The 16,765-nt window shown below is 29.9% G+C and overlaps 3 protein-coding genes across 3 annotated transcripts; 1 reads left to right on the top strand and 2 right to left on the bottom strand.

Annotated features, from left to right (window-relative positions):
- The first annotated feature begins 125 nt into the window (after positions 1 to 125).
- Positions 126 to 4,063, top strand: Nop17l (Nop17 like). Its single transcript, XM_035078849.1, has 3 exons — positions 126 to 1,229; positions 1,573 to 3,281; positions 3,395 to 4,063. Exons 1-3 carry the CDS (start codon positions 705 to 707, stop codon positions 3,735 to 3,737), a joined length of 2,577 nt encoding a protein of 858 aa, XP_034934740.1. The 5' UTR covers positions 126 to 704; the 3' UTR covers positions 3,738 to 4,063.
- Positions 4,064 to 5,751: 1,688 nt separating this feature from the next.
- LOC118064342 (uncharacterized) lies at positions 5,752 to 6,670 on the bottom strand. The gene is made up of 5 exons (XM_035078850.1): positions 6,528 to 6,670; positions 6,370 to 6,454; positions 6,214 to 6,305; positions 6,018 to 6,135; positions 5,752 to 5,940 (listed from the first exon to the last, which is right to left on the bottom strand). Exons 1-5 carry the CDS (start codon positions 6,579 to 6,581, stop codon positions 5,861 to 5,863), a joined length of 429 nt encoding a protein of 142 aa, XP_034934741.1. The 5' UTR covers positions 6,582 to 6,670; the 3' UTR covers positions 5,752 to 5,860.
- Positions 6,671 to 10,775: 4,105 nt separating this feature from the next.
- LOC118064336 (uncharacterized) lies at positions 10,776 to 11,687 on the bottom strand. Its single transcript, XM_035078840.1, has 4 exons — positions 11,605 to 11,687; positions 11,389 to 11,541; positions 11,133 to 11,300; positions 10,776 to 11,058 (listed from the first exon to the last, which is right to left on the bottom strand). The coding sequence occupies exons 1-4, from the start codon at positions 11,650 to 11,652 to the stop codon at positions 10,903 to 10,905; spliced, it is 525 nt and encodes a 174-aa protein (XP_034934731.1). The 5' UTR covers positions 11,653 to 11,687; the 3' UTR covers positions 10,776 to 10,902.
- Between the last annotated feature and the right edge of the window lie 5,078 nt (positions 11,688 to 16,765).

Here is a 16,765-nt window from a genome sequence, read left to right as displayed (position 1 = left end):
AACAATTTAAAATTGTACTAAATTGTTCCTAAAAATTACCGACTATCCAAAAAATACCGACTCAGTAAATTTCTCACACAGATGGCATAATTGTACTATGTGACGTCATTAGTGGTCATGTTCGACCAAACTTTGTATACGTGAATTTTATTCTACATTAATTAATAAACATTCATTCAATTTATTAATTGAATTATTTATATGATAGTGAGATAGATTTAAAAAATTTTAACTTTGTGATATAATCGTACTATTAAACATAAAGTCATAACAGTAAGCAGAGGTTTATTAATTGATCGTAATTAAACGTGCCGGGTACAAACGTAATATAAAAAGTTGCTAAGAAATTATTGATTAACGTGCAATGCTTTAGTTTCTTGAGAAAACAAAATAATTTATTAACGTTTTAAATACATCGTACTACAGAGTAAATCCAATTTTATTCGACAAGGTGATTTAAATTAAGGTTAAGGTGAATTAGTGATCATATGATAAAAAAACTGTCAATTGAATGAACAGTTGATTTAGAAAACTGCATAAACGCAACTTTTTGATAAGAATTAAATTCATATTCAACTGCAATCATTAAAAAATAGTGAACTTCAGAATTTCCAATCTGCGCTCCCTAGGAATAACATTTTTTTATGAAGAATGAACACGGGATTCATTTGAGTATAGTTTATTTGTAAACAGTTACCCGGAAGATGGATGCCTGTGACACACAAAGAAATAATTGGGAAGATTTAGAAGTGACCAAGTCGGAATTAGAAACTTTAAGTGATTGCATGAAACAAGATGAATTTCGTAAATTGTTAATTGAATACGCGGAAGAGGTGACGAATCCGGAGAATCGCAAAATTTATCAAGAAGAAATTACTAAACTCGAACGTGAACGTGGCGTCGACGTAACTTTTGTCAACCCTGAACCGGGTTACGTCATTAAAACAAGTTTAAATGGAGAAAAGAAATGTTTTATCAATATTAGTAAAAGTGAAACTATTGGAAAACCATCAAGTCAACCGTCATATGAAAATGGACATCCTGGATTAAACTGGTCGATTCCCCACACTCTAACACCCCCTCGTGATGACCTGGATAATAAGAGGCTTCGATGTACTGTTTTCGATGTTGTATTTCATCCAGATACACTTTATTTAGCTTCTAAGAATCGCAGATTTCGAGAAATTGTAAATAATACTGCTCTAGATGGAGTAGAAAAAAATTTTAAGGTGAGTGACCTTACTTGTGCCGGTACTGTCGATGTTACCAAGCGCCATTAAATTGCTAGAAAATTCTACCGTCAATCTCGCGTATAAACATTCAATTTAAACTTATTAAATTTTTATATAAAATGATTTTCTATATTTTTAACATAACTTATTTATTATTAACTAAATTATACATTTTATTCTAGTAGATGACAAAAATGGAGTAGATAAAAATTGTATACTACAAAAATCAAATTTTTTTTTTAACTTTGAAGAACAAAAATGAACTAAATTACATTACATAACAGATTATTTAATTATTCTAATTAATTTTTCATTTTTATTAATTAATCCCTTTTTACAGGTTGTACTAGATCGAAAAAACCTCAAATTTCCAAAGATGACTTTTAAAGGAATGAGTCAATCAGCTGTAATTAGGAAACAGTGTGAAAAACCACCTGAAAAGTCATCTAATAATGAAGACGAAGAAGAAGAAATTTACCAAAAAATCATGGCGAGTTACGATGAAGCACGAGAGAAATACAATAAAGTTTTAGAAGGTAAACCTAAACGACAATCACCAAAAACCATCTATTACAGACATGATACCAACATAGAAGATATTAGTTCACCTTATTCAACTCCAAAATATGTCATAAAACATCAAAGCGATATAGATATTCAGGATTTTCGAAACACGAAGGATTCGAAACTTCACGCAACGATTCCCAAAAATCTTGTTGTTAGTATTGATTTGCCACTCCTTCGTTCTGCTTCCGATGCTAGTTTAGATGTTCAAGAACATTCTCTTCTCGTTTTAAGCGAGAAACCAGCTAAGTATCGTTTGGAGTTACCATTGCCTTATCGCGTTGACCCAGATCATGGCAATGCAAAATTTGATATGACGAAAAAAAAGCTAATCATTACACTGCCAGTTTTACGAGAGGCCATTCAACTTCCAGAGTTTAAAGATGATAGTGGGGTAGAAAGTGATCATGGAAGTCCACCAGCAACGCTAATAACTGAACAAAACGCAGGCGTTTCATGTTCAAATGATCACAATCAATCACTATCAACAAATAATATTGATCATGAAGATAGCTTGAATACTGACGATGGTGATAATAATACTAATTGTGATAATAGTAATCATAAAAATACTTCCAATACGTTAATCAGGGAGGTTTCTTCAGATAGCAATCGTTCTGATGATTCTGGTTGTAAAATCACAGATGTTATTGATGAAGAGCCTCTCATGAATGAAAATACTATTTATTCGTATCCGTACTATACTTGTAATATCTACGATTGTACCTTTGCTCTAGTTATTCATGTTAAAAATGTCGATTCTGGATCAATTCGTTATAAATTTCTTCATGAAAATTGTGGTATTCATATTACGTTTTCCTCGGTGGGAGCGGGGTTTTTTCCTGTTTATTACTCGTTATGTTTGAAAATTGAAGAAAATGCTTTCAATAAAGATACTATTACCGTTGAACCTTGGGATAATAACGTTGTATTCACTGTAACATTAAATGAACTTAATAAAGAAACAACCCAATATTTTGTTGGGTTAAATGAGGAACTTATGGAAGCTAAAGATCTGCCTAATAAAACATCTCTTATAGAAAAATTTGAATCTCTTGTTGAAGAAAATGAAAAAATAGAAGAAATAGAAAAGAGAGTCGAAGTATACAGAAAAAATGAAGAAGAGGTTGTCATTAATATATCTCCTAATGAAAATCATCCGGACTCTGATGATGAGGATGAGACATGTGACAGGAAAAAAACAGACTGTAATCTCCAAAAATATCGATCAATATCAGAAAGTAGTGGTGATGAGCTTCCAAGTAGTAATAAGAATAAATCACGAGGAATTCTAAAATTACACAGTTCTAGACGAAGTAATTTTTCTCGGTCTGTATCTGAATCAAGTATTGATGATACAACTGGAATACCATCATCGGTAGATTTAAACTATGATTCTGTTCAAGAACATTATTCTGAATCTGACTGTTGTAGTTTAAAGAAAACTGTTAGATTTAATGATGTTGTATCTCGTCAACTATTCAGGTGACTAAATTATTCATTTATGATAAATGTCGGTATAAAAATTATCAATGCTAAAAAATTATTGTTTTCTCAGAAGAATTAATCAACTATTAACAATTGCTTTTATGTTTCAGGTCTAACTCAAGCATTTTAGGCCGTAGAAAAAAGAATCAGCGAAAATTACGCAAGAAGAAACAAGCTCATGAACGAAGAATGAGTGAAAGTGAAAATTCCGAGACTGAAGAGCGAGATAAGTTTAAAGCCAACGTTCATAAAAACACTAAAGAAGAAAAGGCTGTGGATAATGTAAAGTCAATTCTTAATCGGAATAAAACATTGAATCACCGTAAATCTAGCAGTGACAATATTAAAAATAATAAAAAGTCAGAAAATGACATTAATAACATGTACATCAATAATGCCGAGTGGCAAAAAACCGAATTCAAAAATGATTTGATATTTGATCTTGATATGTAGAGTTGTATTGCATGAGTAATTTTATGTGTGATAGTCAAAAAAATTGATGATGAGTGATTTTTTTTAGTGATTTATAATAAATGGTTTTCGGATAGGAACATTCCGTGATATTTCGTTTACAAACTTATTTACACATTGAGCACTACGTACATGAAATAATGAATGATGAAATGTAAGACATATTATCTAGTTTTTAGAAAACAGATTTTTTGAGCCAAGGGCTTTAAAATTAAATGAAATATATCTTGAAAAGTGAAATTGAATTTTTGCAGATTTTCAATGTCTTTATTGATGAAATAGATAATGTATTTTTCAATTTTACAATCATTGTAGTCAATTCAGCATAATAAAGAAAAAATGTCTCTAAAAATCAATATGGTTAAAGTAATTAAATTTTTTCTATTAAAATTGATAAATTTTTTTAACCGAAAGAATATATTGTAATGTAACATGAGCAACTTAAAAGTGTCGAATCTCTTCAGAGATTTTAATTTTAAAATAGCTAAAGAAATCTTGTAGTTTAATAATTTATTGAATTCAAAGAGAAATGAGACAGGAAAGAAAATTAAAAAAAACACTTGCATTCTCTCCGCAGTTTCATTTACATCCGTGTCATTTTCTTAAGCGGCTCAAGAGGGTTGGAAGTATTTGAGTAAAGGGAGTATGAAAAAAAGTGGCAAACTAGATGAAAAAATGGAGAAAAAGATTTTGGGTTAATTATTCAGTGTTGGAATATAGAGCAATATAATATTTGGTTTGATGGAGTTAGTGGTTAAGTCTTTATTTATAGAGGTTTTTTGTCATGGGATGTAATAATTTATACTCAAAATGCGCATTTTTATACAATGAGTCAGTTCTTGACAAGTCATATAGATTTATTTGAATGTATTTAAGTGAGGGGTTCACAGTTCTTTCTCTTAAAAACGATTGTAGGAAAAAATAAAAAAAACAAAAGAATAAAAAAGGGTTTTAAATACTCGTAGCAGTCATGCGTGCATTTGTATGCGTGCGTGCACACATCTTAGGCTTTTTCATATTTTTTATCGCTGCTCATAAGTCACAGAGGAGACATAAACAATATTGTAGAAAGGCTAGATTGCGGTCAAAACTTTTTGCGAGATAAGACCGAGAAAAGTAGATGAAGGAATGAACGATAATTTTTAGAATCTAGTAGACTATGGAGGCCATGACGAGAACATGGTTCTTTTATTCCGTTAGTTCAATATTAGTAAATAGGGAATAATATTTTCGCCAAACTTAACGCCTCTTGAACTTGAGAATTTTTCCAACTATTTTCCTGTCTATCCCCTCGATTATAGTTATAGTATAATATTAATAAATAATATTTAAGAATTCCAAGACTACAATCCACAAAGATATGATAATATCAGACATTAGATTCACAAAATGTGCATATAAGATTTTCTACCCTTCTAAAATGGTTTAGAATAAATTACAGAAAATACGTGTTGGCATTTCCTACAATTTGCACTCGTAATAATTTTAAATTGTATACTAAAAATTTTGAATACTCCAAATTCAGATATTATTAAAACATTCTATTTAAAATGAACAGCTTGAAGATTTATTTTTTTTATGTAACATTTTATAAGATAGTTCGTCTTAACTTAATTAGTCTACTTACTTTTATATGAATTATCTAAAAAAATTGGACTATAATATGATGAGTTCTGAAAGTTTATTCATTTATTATGGGTCTATCAAAAAAGGTTTCGCACTTTAAAGACAGCGCAGGTAGCTAAGCATAAATGCTTTTAAAAGTCGACGAGCAGAAAAAGTGAGTTTGGAAAAAAATTCTCCAATTAACAAAGAAAAAAAGAGAAAAGTTGCGGCATAACTGATGTAAAGGACACCTAATTTGTCTCTTACGCCTCGGGCGTCTAGTTCTTCGCGAAACGCCTGAGCTATCCTTTGATCCAGTAATTGGAGGTATCCCCAGACTAACAAGGATTATGAGGTGGTGGTAGAGTTTGAGATTACTGAATATGACATCTTCAGTGCAATAAAAGTTTACTTTTTTCTTTTAACAACTAGAATATTAATTTTTTCAAGGATTTTGTCGATTTCCATATATTATTGATGAACAAAGTTCTTTATTCAGCTTATATTTCTGATTCAATTTCTTTCATTACACATTTGACAAATCGTCCAGCTATGTTAGGTCGTTTCACTTCCATTTTAGCTATTTATAAAATAAATTATGTTTTTAGTTCATTTGTAATTTTTCAGATAACTATTTATTAAATATAGATTGCTCACCTTTGTTGTTACACTTGTCCAAAATTTGTGCTCCTAATTGACGTCCTTCAAAATTTGGTTCGTAATATTTTAAAAAGTCTTTCATTATTTCATTAACAATAATTCTATCAGCCTCCATCTATAATCAGGATAGAGTATAAATAATCTGTGACGTAAATTGTCGTTTAAAGGTAATATGATGTTCTCAGATACTTACGTATCCAGCGTGTTCAAGCATACATACATAGAAGGCACGAATTTCATCATTATCAACGGTTTTAAAATTTTTATAATATTGATTTTTAGTCTCTAACACGGAATTAAACAATTAAATTTGAATATTGGAACTTTTTATAAATATATTATCACTTACCTTCTGTCATTATTGATATACATTCAGGCGTATAAGGATCCAATTTTGCATGTTTCCAGCTATCTCTTTCACGATCTGCCAGAGTCTTTGATGAACCAATAAAAATTTTAAATAATTTCACTCAATCAAAAATTGATTAATAAATAATATAAACTTACCGCTGAAAGTATTAGAGAAACAGTAAATATAAATGATACTAAAAATTGAACCATTATTGTGTAATAATAGTAATCTATTGCGAACGTAATCAAACCAGATTTGCTGTAGAATAAACCGTAATTACCTTGAAAAGTTGTATATATCCTCATGTGATGCCAGCTAATCAATATTATCATCATATTACGAGTATATACTATTAAGCATGAGATAAACATAGAAATTTTATCTGTATGGAAACTTTATTATTTTTATTGCTTAATACAACTAATAAAAAAGAAGATTCATTTTTCTACTATTAGATAATTACATTTTACATGCTTTATTCGAATAAAATAATATAAAAATAAATCATTTTCAAATTTTTATGATGACTTGTCATGATAGAAGTGTGATAATTACCATGAACACTAAAAAAAAGGGTCTGGCTTTTTCAAAACACTTCAGTTGAAGTATTTTTGAGTTCACAGCTGTTGAAAATAAAGAGTTTAAAGTCGCACTGCTAAGAAACTTCTTACAGAAATAATATATTTTTGCTCTTCAGAAAATTAACTTCTATTTTTTGCAGTACAAGGTATTTTAATGAGCTTCATTCATTTTCAAAAAATGGAGTTGATTGGAAGAATTGAATTAAGTATTCTAAAGTAAAAAACATTATTATATTATTTCCACTATTGAAAGCCCTAGATAACAAAACTACCGATAGAAAAAAAGATTCCTATGGAATTCCAAAATTTTTATAAAAATGACCTAAGTATAACTTTAATATTATTAGTAAAATTATATTCAATTATATAAATGATTTACATTGGTTTTTTTGTAATATTTATAACAACTTTAAAATTAACGCATACGACACTATTAATAAATTTACACAAATCATCATAAAAATGATTGAAAATTATAAAATTTAAGAAAAAATTAAATTATTTCTACTCTCTTGGAAATGTATTTATTTTCCAATTACATAGTCTTGTGATGAAACTATTCTCTTGTCTTATCCACTGACAACACTAATTTGTCATCTATTTTGATCTTAAATGATGTGGATAAACACTGATGTATTTGAGACAACGATTCTCGAGTAAACATTATTCTCACTCATTTTTTAAACAATTCCTTTTAAATTTCATTAATTTTTTTTGCTAATTGATTGTCATTTTTTGTTTGACATATATATTTCAATATTAATTCAAATTTCATGATTATTCTATTGCATTGGTGAATCGTTGACCCAATTTCTACTTCTAATTCTTTTAAAATTAAAAAAAGAAATATATTTGTATCACGAATTTATCTTTGCTTGATGAATATTAAGTAAATGATGTTCAGTACGTGCTAAATGTAAATGTTTCAGAAATTTGTTATAGTATTGACAATGAATTTATCTTTAAAGAGAAGATACTTTTTTACAGGATGTAAAAAAATGTTTAAAAAATCGGCAAAAAACGGAGACTTCAAAAGAGAAAGGAGAATGCTTAAATGTCCTTTATATAACAGAATAATGGGAGGATGGCTGATAGAGAGAATGATGAGACTTCCTGCAAACAAGAAACGAAATAGCTAATAGGAGAGTATAGTCATAAAATCATACTCGCCTGTAAAAGTATTTCAGAGTCAATAAAGACACGATAAAAAGCAGTCATAAAACTCTGTAGAGCGTTTTATCGAAGTCATGAGGATATTTTTCGTGGTTTGAATTTTTCGTTTCTTCAGTTGCTAGGTCAGTTGCCTTTTTATCGATACTATTACCAAAACCGTAAGTACTACGGTTAAAATAATACTTTCAAGAGCAATAATGTTACTTGTTTTATTTTCAAATTAAAAAAATATCACATTGTTTAATTCATTTTGCATACAGATAACTGCATCCTTCCGAGAGAATGGTTTTCATCGCTAAAATAAATAAAGTAGAGGAAAAAAAAATAAAAATCGTGGAGGATTTTTAAAATCAAATATTGAAAAAAATTCCATTCCAGTGAATTCTATGAAACCTTTAGCTAATAAAATATCTTCATCCGCTGATCGACAAACTCACGACCAATCAGACTTGCATCGTCACCGTCTCTTTCAATCTAGCCATAAAGATAATCATAAAATCTAACTGCTCAACTCGTTTTCTTCATCGACGCCTGTGCCTCGTTCTATACTCACTTCTCATCCTACTTCCATCTTTTCTCGGCCACTTCTGGAGCCATTCTTCGACTCGTTCGTACCAAAAGCACTTTGCCGAGATGAGATTTTTTCGTCCGCAAATGTTTTCTCTATTTTTTCTCACGTCTCTTTCGCACTTCCGTTTACTTTACTTACAAGTAAACTATTTCGCATATTCCGGATGAAAATCAACAGCTTTTCGATTTGCTTGGAAAAGTAATCCACTATAGTGTGCATCCATTCTATAACAAGAACAAAATTCTGAGAAAATGAAATGTAAGAGAAGGAATCTCTATTAGTTGCTAGCAAACTTCGGGATAAGACTGCTTAAAACCTTACCCTCTACTTCTTACTCCCCGTTTGCTCGCGCGTTGAGCGTATTATATTATATTATATCGTCTCCAAAGGCCTCTAAGTTTGATACTAAGCTAATATATCTCATACCTGATGAGCTGGATCAGACAGTTTTGGATATCCGATTAAGCCGTCGCTCGATCTTCTGTCATTATCAGAATCCTCTAATCAAAGTCTACGTCAAGTTAGACACCATTCAGCGGGGGGCCTAGCGTAGCTTATCCTAAAACTATTGAAGCAAGAACTGTAGCATATATTAACGCTGATTGATATTCTAATATTCATCACATTTGCATTTTATTTAAAAAAGGGGCGAATTTTTTAAATTACAGTATCTCCAAAAGTCGCCATACATTTTCATTTTACTCCCAGATCAATAAAATTTTCTCGATTTCAACTCTAGCGATGCCACACTAGAGTTTAGATTAAATTCAGTTGTAAGAGTACAAATTTTCTTTACAGCATTAGTGAGTTTTATATGTCAGAAATAAGTTGTGACCGTACCTACCTTTGATTCAGTTAACATTTCTTGATCAAAGAGAATCCTGAGGAAGCAACACGATCTCAGCTTGTCATAGTGACGAGCTCCGTCCTGCAAAAGCAATAGAACAATCTTGTGGTATCAATGGGATAGTCTTACATTAATAACAGAATATTCTGGAAAAGCAATAAGATTGTAATGTTTCAGTATCAAAGTGTTCTGTGCTACCAACAGAATAAATTCATTATTAATTCTGTCCATAGTTGAAAAAAAATTCTGTTAAAAATAAAAGTAGATCATCAACTTATAGTTGATAACTAACTAACTAATAACTCATGACATTATAATGAGTATCATAATCATAATATTATGCAATAAATTTTCGATCAATGAGACATTGATTACACAGTTCAAAGTACTTAAATCCTTTATTTGATACTTGACTATTTTATTACATAAAGCTCTATCTAGATCTCTTAAACTTCAAATTTACACGCTCTGCTGGTCTGGGAACGCTTAGGATGATCATACATCTTAACTCGTTCATTTAACAGGCAAAAGGTTGAGTTAAATCACTTTGTAGATTTTTGGAGTTGTAACTTAGACTTTATTAATTAAGTAGCTTGTTCCTGCGACTTTGTTCGCGTAGATACTATTTATCTGATATGAAATGAAATAATTGATGCACAAAATTTCAAAAATATGTCTTTTCGACTAATCAGAAGAATCTCTAATTCATTGTAAATGATAAATGTGATATAATTACGTTACATAATAGTAAATCGATCAATAAAAATTTTAGTTCTCCGGAGAGTTGAAGCTTTTCAAACGTAGGACCTGGAAGGTTGTAGCCTTCCGACCAAGAGTTAGTGCTCTTGGTGTTAGCTAGCAATCGAGAGTTGGTGCTCACGATTACGACCGTGTAGGAGTTGTAGCTCTTCGTCGACGAGTTGGAGCTCGTCGTTTACCTAGGTAAGGTTGTAGCTTTCCTCCTGAGAGTTGTTAGCTCTCAGAGTATCCCGGGTTGAGTTGTAGCTCGACCGATTAGGGTTTAGGTTTAAGGGTAGACATTTTTGGGGTGGGTTTTTATGATATCAACTCTCTCTCGAGTACAAAGGCATTTTAAGTTAAAATTTATTTGTAAAGCTGGACAATTGGAAATTTCGAATAGAATAAACATATGTTGTAAATTGTTTATATAATAAAGTTGGAATTGGATTTTAATTTGTGTTCAGACAAATTACTTAATTTTTTGTAAAGCTGAATTTATAAATACTCATAAATTTTTTTTAATGTTGCTTCATATATCAATCTATAAATTTAGATCAATTATAAAGAGTAGTTTGTTTAATTTTCAGTAATAACATGAAGTTTCCAAATTTTGATCATCATTGATCTACATCAATATATCCTTGCATAGAACCGTCTCCAATATCAAGTTCTACAGTTGCATATTCATCATTAGGGAAAAGAAATAATTCATGCAGAACAGTTCCTATCTTTGATAAATCAATTTCAAAGTTAGATGGTTTCGTATAAACGCCCTATTTAAGAAAGCAAAAAATTTAAATTTATTTTCAGAAGCATAAAGTAGATTAATTTTTAAAAATTTACTAACCGATTTTATTGGACAACTTTGATCGTCAACATCCATGATTTGGGCTACCAGCATTGCCATAGCTTCATCTAGGTCTGTTTCGGGTTCAGGATTACAAAGTGAAGTTGTTGATTCTACCATTTGTCCCAGTGAAGAACCATCTTTTATACTCTGGTACCGATAAGTTATCTAAAAATTATAATTAAAATTTTCTGATTGACTGTTAGCATCAACTTTCATATTGTTTAAGTTCAGGTACCTAAGATCAATTACAGACCGGTAAATCATTAGTTTGATCAATGCTAGATAAAATAGTAAATTGATTCATCACAACATCGGTATTAGAACCCGTTGGTGCACCTGACTTGAGTATGATTTTATTACTCGATGGACTTGATGACAAGTGTACATCCGCCGTATATAGTTCTACCTAAAAACAACAATTATTAAAAGAAATGAGAAAAATATATTATTTATTAATGAAAAAGTTTACCTCGCGAAACATATATAAACAGAATAAGACCAGAAATAATTGCTTCATAGTATCAGAAATAAGTCAAATACAGCTTAGTTTTATATAATCTTACCACTTTATATATACTCGTTTAATATAATTGGTAAATGATAAAGAAAGTAATTTTTAATTATTTTAATGATTACGAAAATAAATTATAACTATTATCTACTCAATAGACAATAACATTTTACGATAATACATTTTTCTTATCGATCGACCATACATTTTTAATATTTTCAAGTTTGTATATAATTTTTTTATCTTCAAATTATCAATAGCTGCTTCCAGTAGAAAAGAATCATCAAATATGTATTTGCTATACATGTAATGCAACAAAAAAATGATTTCTAATTAAATTTGGTAAAAATATAAATATAAGACAGAATGCAAGCACAACTATAACTTCAGTTTATTCGAAAGATTTGTAAAGAGAAAATAATCAAAGTTCATGGTTTTTGACTTTCAAGTTCAATTTATTCTATCTTTTCAAAGATTCAATTCTTTACTAAATTTTAAGAATTTTATTACAATCTTTTCTGTTTGTTAAAACCTTTTCTTATAACAAAATAATTTTGTTAGACTTTATGTACGTTGAAAACCAATTTTATGTATATACGGTTTCAAGATTGCGGGAAGCGCTGATTGTGACACCTCGTATAGAATATTCTATATTGAGGAGATTCGAACATACGACCGCTTATTAATTAAACTTACGCACGCAAAGAAATCGACGCCTTAGACCACTCGGCTATCCAAAACTGCTGGAAATTATTTACGTTTTCATGTATATAAAATTGTTGCAGCTAGGTTATTCTCATATTGTTTATAAGATGATATATAAAAATACTCATTGGTGAATTTGACACTTTTTTATGTTCGTGTTTTTTTATTTATTTAAGTTAAAAGAGCGTTCAATATACATTGAAACTGATTTTGATGGATAACACAATTTTTGTGTTGAAAATTTATTTTATTTATTATTTTATTTTTTTTATTTTCTGTTACACAAAAATTGTATTAGTTTCTGTGTTGTTTTTAAATTTGTGTCAATACTTTCATTTAACACAAACAATAAATGTTACATTAACACAGAATTGTGTTGTTCATTTAACACAAAAATTTCAATTGCTACATTTTTTTTACAAAAAACACAAAATTTCTCACTGTGTAATAATGTTATAAAAAAAGGGTATTCGATGAGAAATTGGAAAATTACAAATAGAAAATTCGCTCTACTGATTGATTATCAATTCAAGTATATTTAATACTTAGTTTATAAAAAATATCCAATTTGTATTTCTCAGATATGAATTTAAAAAATTTGTTTGATTAAAAAGAACATAATATATCGCAATTTGAAGACATAAAGGACTCTATCTTCAGTATCCGCTTTTAGATTGCAAAGAATCAAGAACATCCTGCTGTTGCCACCGGGTTATTCTGTTGCTATCATAACATCATCCTGTTGTTGTAAGAGGATGTAAACATATTGCAGCATCAGATACTTTTTTCTTTCTGTGCAGCCAGAGTACGATTGATGAGTGGTAATTGGCAAGCCATTAATCCCTTTAAATTTTAATTAAACGAAAGTTAGAGGCCTCTTAATAAAGATGAACATAGGATTCATGCCCAATTTCTCTAATGCTATGGACCGTTACTCCTGATCTATAACAATAATTCGCATGCCAGCTTGGTCACCGATGTTAATTCTATAGCTCTCCATGGCTGGCCGAGTTAAGCCAAATGACTGCTTCGAGTCATTATCATCATGCTGCACAACTGTTAGCGAAAAGCGTTGGCTGCTCGCTCTGAATTCGACAAAGTATCGCTCTCGATTATGATTCGCCATACGCTGCAGACTGTTTTAATGACTAGAAATTATCCTGAGTAATATACAGGTTATATAGAGTAATCGCTTGTCCATCGTAACATTAAATAACACGATCCATTTATCGTTTTACGATGCTGTAAAATTTTAAGAGACTAAAATTCATGATAAAAATTATTAGCTGCGATTAACTTTTAGTATTTAATTGTAACATTATCATATAAATGTATTATTATTATTTTTTACACTGTGATATATCAAAGAAATGAAAACTATGATTAATGTTTTAGAAGTGGCTGCAACAAATGGTAGTTGAATACTTGAGATTCATGAGAAGAAACTTTTGCATATGGGACTTCTGACTTACACCCAGTATTCGTGTTTAAGATGATCATTCCAGATGTCAGCCAATAAATGGTGAGTACAAATGTTTTATCCAAAAAATAACACGTTTTTTTTGCAAATATTTTCATCATGAAAAAACAACAAAAAAATTCACACCATTGAATTGAAGTTTTTCAGTTATTTTAAAACTTTTTACACTGAAATATTTAATTTTGATGTAATATTTGATAAAAAATTCAACTTTTGTTGATTTTGAAGTTATTTAGTCCTTCAACAGAACAAATAAAATACTTGCTATAATCGTAGGGTAGTATTAGTGTGATAAAACTCATGTACCGAGGTTTTTTATAATTGACACAGTAAAAAATATAAAAAAATATCAGTTAACATTGGAGCATTGTCGTTATACCGGTACATTTATCACAAGTTGTAAAATGCCGAAAAAAGGAAATAAAGAAATAAAGATAAAAAGAAGAGGACGGAAAAAGAAATGCCTGGATTAAAAAACAAAACAAGCCAATCCTCGTAGCTGGATCGGTAGATACACATAAACCTATCTGGTATTGAACTTTATTCTCGAAACGATAACAAATATAATGCATGCCTCCGCAGAAAAAAATAACAATGAATACATATAGAGCTTCTAGAGAGGACAGAGTTGCCGATGAGTGATAGCGATTGAACGACAAATGAGGATAAAAAATATTACTGTAGAATCGAGTAAAGTAAAGCAGGAGAGAACAAATATATTTGAATACTAAAAACCTGCAGAGAGTTCATGACTCGACTATTTCTTTCCTCTCATATTTGTAAATAGATGTAAGGATTTAAAACAACGAATTTATCATGCGAAAGTAATCAGTTTTTTGTCATATTCATGGATAAAAGGAATATTAGAATCAGGCAATAGTTATTTCATGGCAATTTTGTAAAAAATATCACTTTTATTAGAGAAAGGAGTAGAATAATATGTAATAACTCCAAATGAGAAGATTATTAATGGAGGAAAGTATTTAAGATTTTCATAACTCTATACATCATGGGAACTTATTTTATACAATTAACTAAAAAATTAGTTTTCGATAGGATGTAAAAATACAATTAAAGGCTATTAATATTTTTAAATACTTGAAATTCTCAAAATGAATTACTATACTCGGTAACAGATTAATTTAATAAATAAAAGTTTTTTTTTGAGCAGCTTCAAGTTGAAGCATCACATATTTTTATATTTAAAAAAATTTTTTTTTCTTCGAAAATAACTATTAACGATTTCGTTTTCCAATGATATTTCAATATCAATTTCTTTCTATGAATATGGGTAGAACTTGTAAAAGTTTTTTTACCCTCTTGCAGAATATTTTTAGAATAATATTCTACGATCATTTTTCTAAGTGTTATGAGCTTTTATAGCTGAAATTTCACAATTCACTTTGAGCTTTTATAAGTTCGGAAAAAATGATCGCATAACTGTCACTGTGAAACTATTTGAGAGCTTAAAGTATTTTATACGAAATGATTACATTGAATTCTATTGAAAAAAAATTCAAAACTCTAATTTTCTGTTCAATGTTGCTAAAAATTAGTTTTTTTTATTAAATGGTTGCCATTTGAATAATTATAGCGAAATTTAAAAAAAACTTGAAATTTAACTCTTTGTTTTTTTTTTTAACAGAATAGAGCAATCTCTAAAACCATGCCAATCCTTATAATAATGCTGCAATTTTGTTTTCTTAATGTCTTGAACTGTAGAAAAAAAACAAAACGATCACTCCTTTCACTTTCATTCCGTTGAATTTTCTCATTTTATTTGAGGTCTTCCAATTATGAACTCTTCTCTATTTTTTGTAGAGTTGTTCCTTAGTAACATTCAGTTTATAAAAGAAAATAAAGTTGTAAAAAAAACATCTCAGAGTATGAATATCGCAAACATTCGCTATTTTTCTAAGCTTTCATATAAAGTCGACTTGAACATTTAATTTGTGAGTTTATTATTTGGAAACGAAATTTCAGTTATGTCAAGGATGCGGAAAAAACGGGATTTACAAGCTGAACACAAGTGACGTGCATCAAGTCAAATAGCCCTACGTGCGGCCACGAAAAACGAGGATTGAGGTAAGAGGGGATTGAATTTAAAGGATAATAGTGAGGAGGAGAAGTTTCCAACCTCTTTCGTTATATCCCACGTTCTTTACCACCCAAGCGAGGATCCCAACGAATACACGGATGGCATCCAGACAAATTTCGCAAGCCAAAAGCTCGTAAAAGCAACCCCCAACTACAAACTACTTCTTGCCAAGGCTTCGAATACGATCTCCAACCCCATGTCTTATGTGTAGCGTTCCCTTTACGCGAGTCCTCCGACCAAAGCTATTTCAGTACTTTTCGCGGACATTTTTTTTATTGTCCCTCATTTCTGTTGGGGAATGAGACGACTTTCAATGGACTTTGCTTAACAGTCTGCAGTTCCTATAGCCTTAGACTCTGAGCTAATAAACAATAAATCCTTCCTTTTCACTCTCGAGACTCTTTACGATATTTTGTTAACCCTTAGTCATTCGCTATTGGCCTCAGCAGTATGACTATAACCCAGATGAAAAAGTTATGTTACTGCTCTTCTGAGTCTTATAACTTTATTATTTGTCTTTAGCTCGGAGGAAAAAATTAGCTTTTCAGATTTACTTAAATATTGTTTTATTATTTTTTTTTCTTATAATCATCAGCTTTCATTTATTTATTTATTTATTTATGTAAGAATTGTTTAATGTTAACAGAAAGATTATGTCATGAAGCCAAATAAAAATTATGTCTGTACTGTGAAGGAGTGAAATAATAATTTAATTTTAGCACTATCAGTATTGAAAAAAGTTCCTTAAGGAGCAATAATGATTTTATTTACAATATTTGTTGATCTTAGTCTAAAAGACTTGAACTAATCATACAAAATCATGAGTGTTAAAATTT

This window comes from Chelonus insularis, unplaced genomic scaffold (assembly GCF_013357705.1).
Source record: "Chelonus insularis isolate UGA/USDA-ARS -01 unplaced genomic scaffold, ASM1335770v1 contig_17_pilon, whole genome shotgun sequence".
NCBI classification, from domain to species: domain Eukaryota; kingdom Metazoa; phylum Arthropoda; class Insecta; order Hymenoptera; family Braconidae; genus Chelonus; species Chelonus insularis.
This window is presented reverse-complemented; position numbering and strand designations above follow the sequence as displayed.

Bases quoted from the DNA above. Each gene is read 5' to 3' on its own strand.
- Nop17l (XM_035078849.1), top strand. From the start codon at position 705: ATGGATGCCTGTGACACACAAAGAAATAATTGGGAAGATTTAGAAGTG. The intron at 1,230-1,572 runs GTGAGTGACCTT...CCCTTTTTACAG, and splicing joins GAGTAGAAAAAAATTTTAAG to GTTGTACTAGATCGAAAAAA. The intron at 3,282-3,394 runs GTGACTAAATTA...TTTATGTTTCAG, and splicing joins GTATCTCGTCAACTATTCAG to GTCTAACTCAAGCATTTTAG.
- LOC118064342 (XM_035078850.1), bottom strand. From the start codon at position 6,581: ATGGTTCAATTTTTAGTATCATTTATATTTACTGTTTCTCTAATACTT. The intron at 6,455-6,527 runs GTAAGTTTATAT...GGTTCATCAAAG, and splicing joins TTTCTCTAATACTTTCAGCG to ACTCTGGCAGATCGTGAAAG. The intron at 6,136-6,213 runs GTAAGTATCTGA...TCCTGATTATAG, and splicing joins TGCTTGAACACGCTGGATAC to ATGGAGGCTGATAGAATTAT.
- LOC118064336 (XM_035078840.1), bottom strand. From the start codon at position 11,652: ATGAAGCAATTATTTCTGGTCTTATTCTGTTTATATATGTTTCGCGAG. The intron at 11,301-11,388 runs GTCTGTAATTGA...TATAATTTTTAG, and splicing joins ATCAAACTAATGATTTACCG to ATAACTTATCGGTACCAGAG. The intron at 11,059-11,132 runs GTTAGTAAATTT...TTTCTTAAATAG, and splicing joins AAAGTTGTCCAATAAAATCG to GGCGTTTATACGAAACCATC.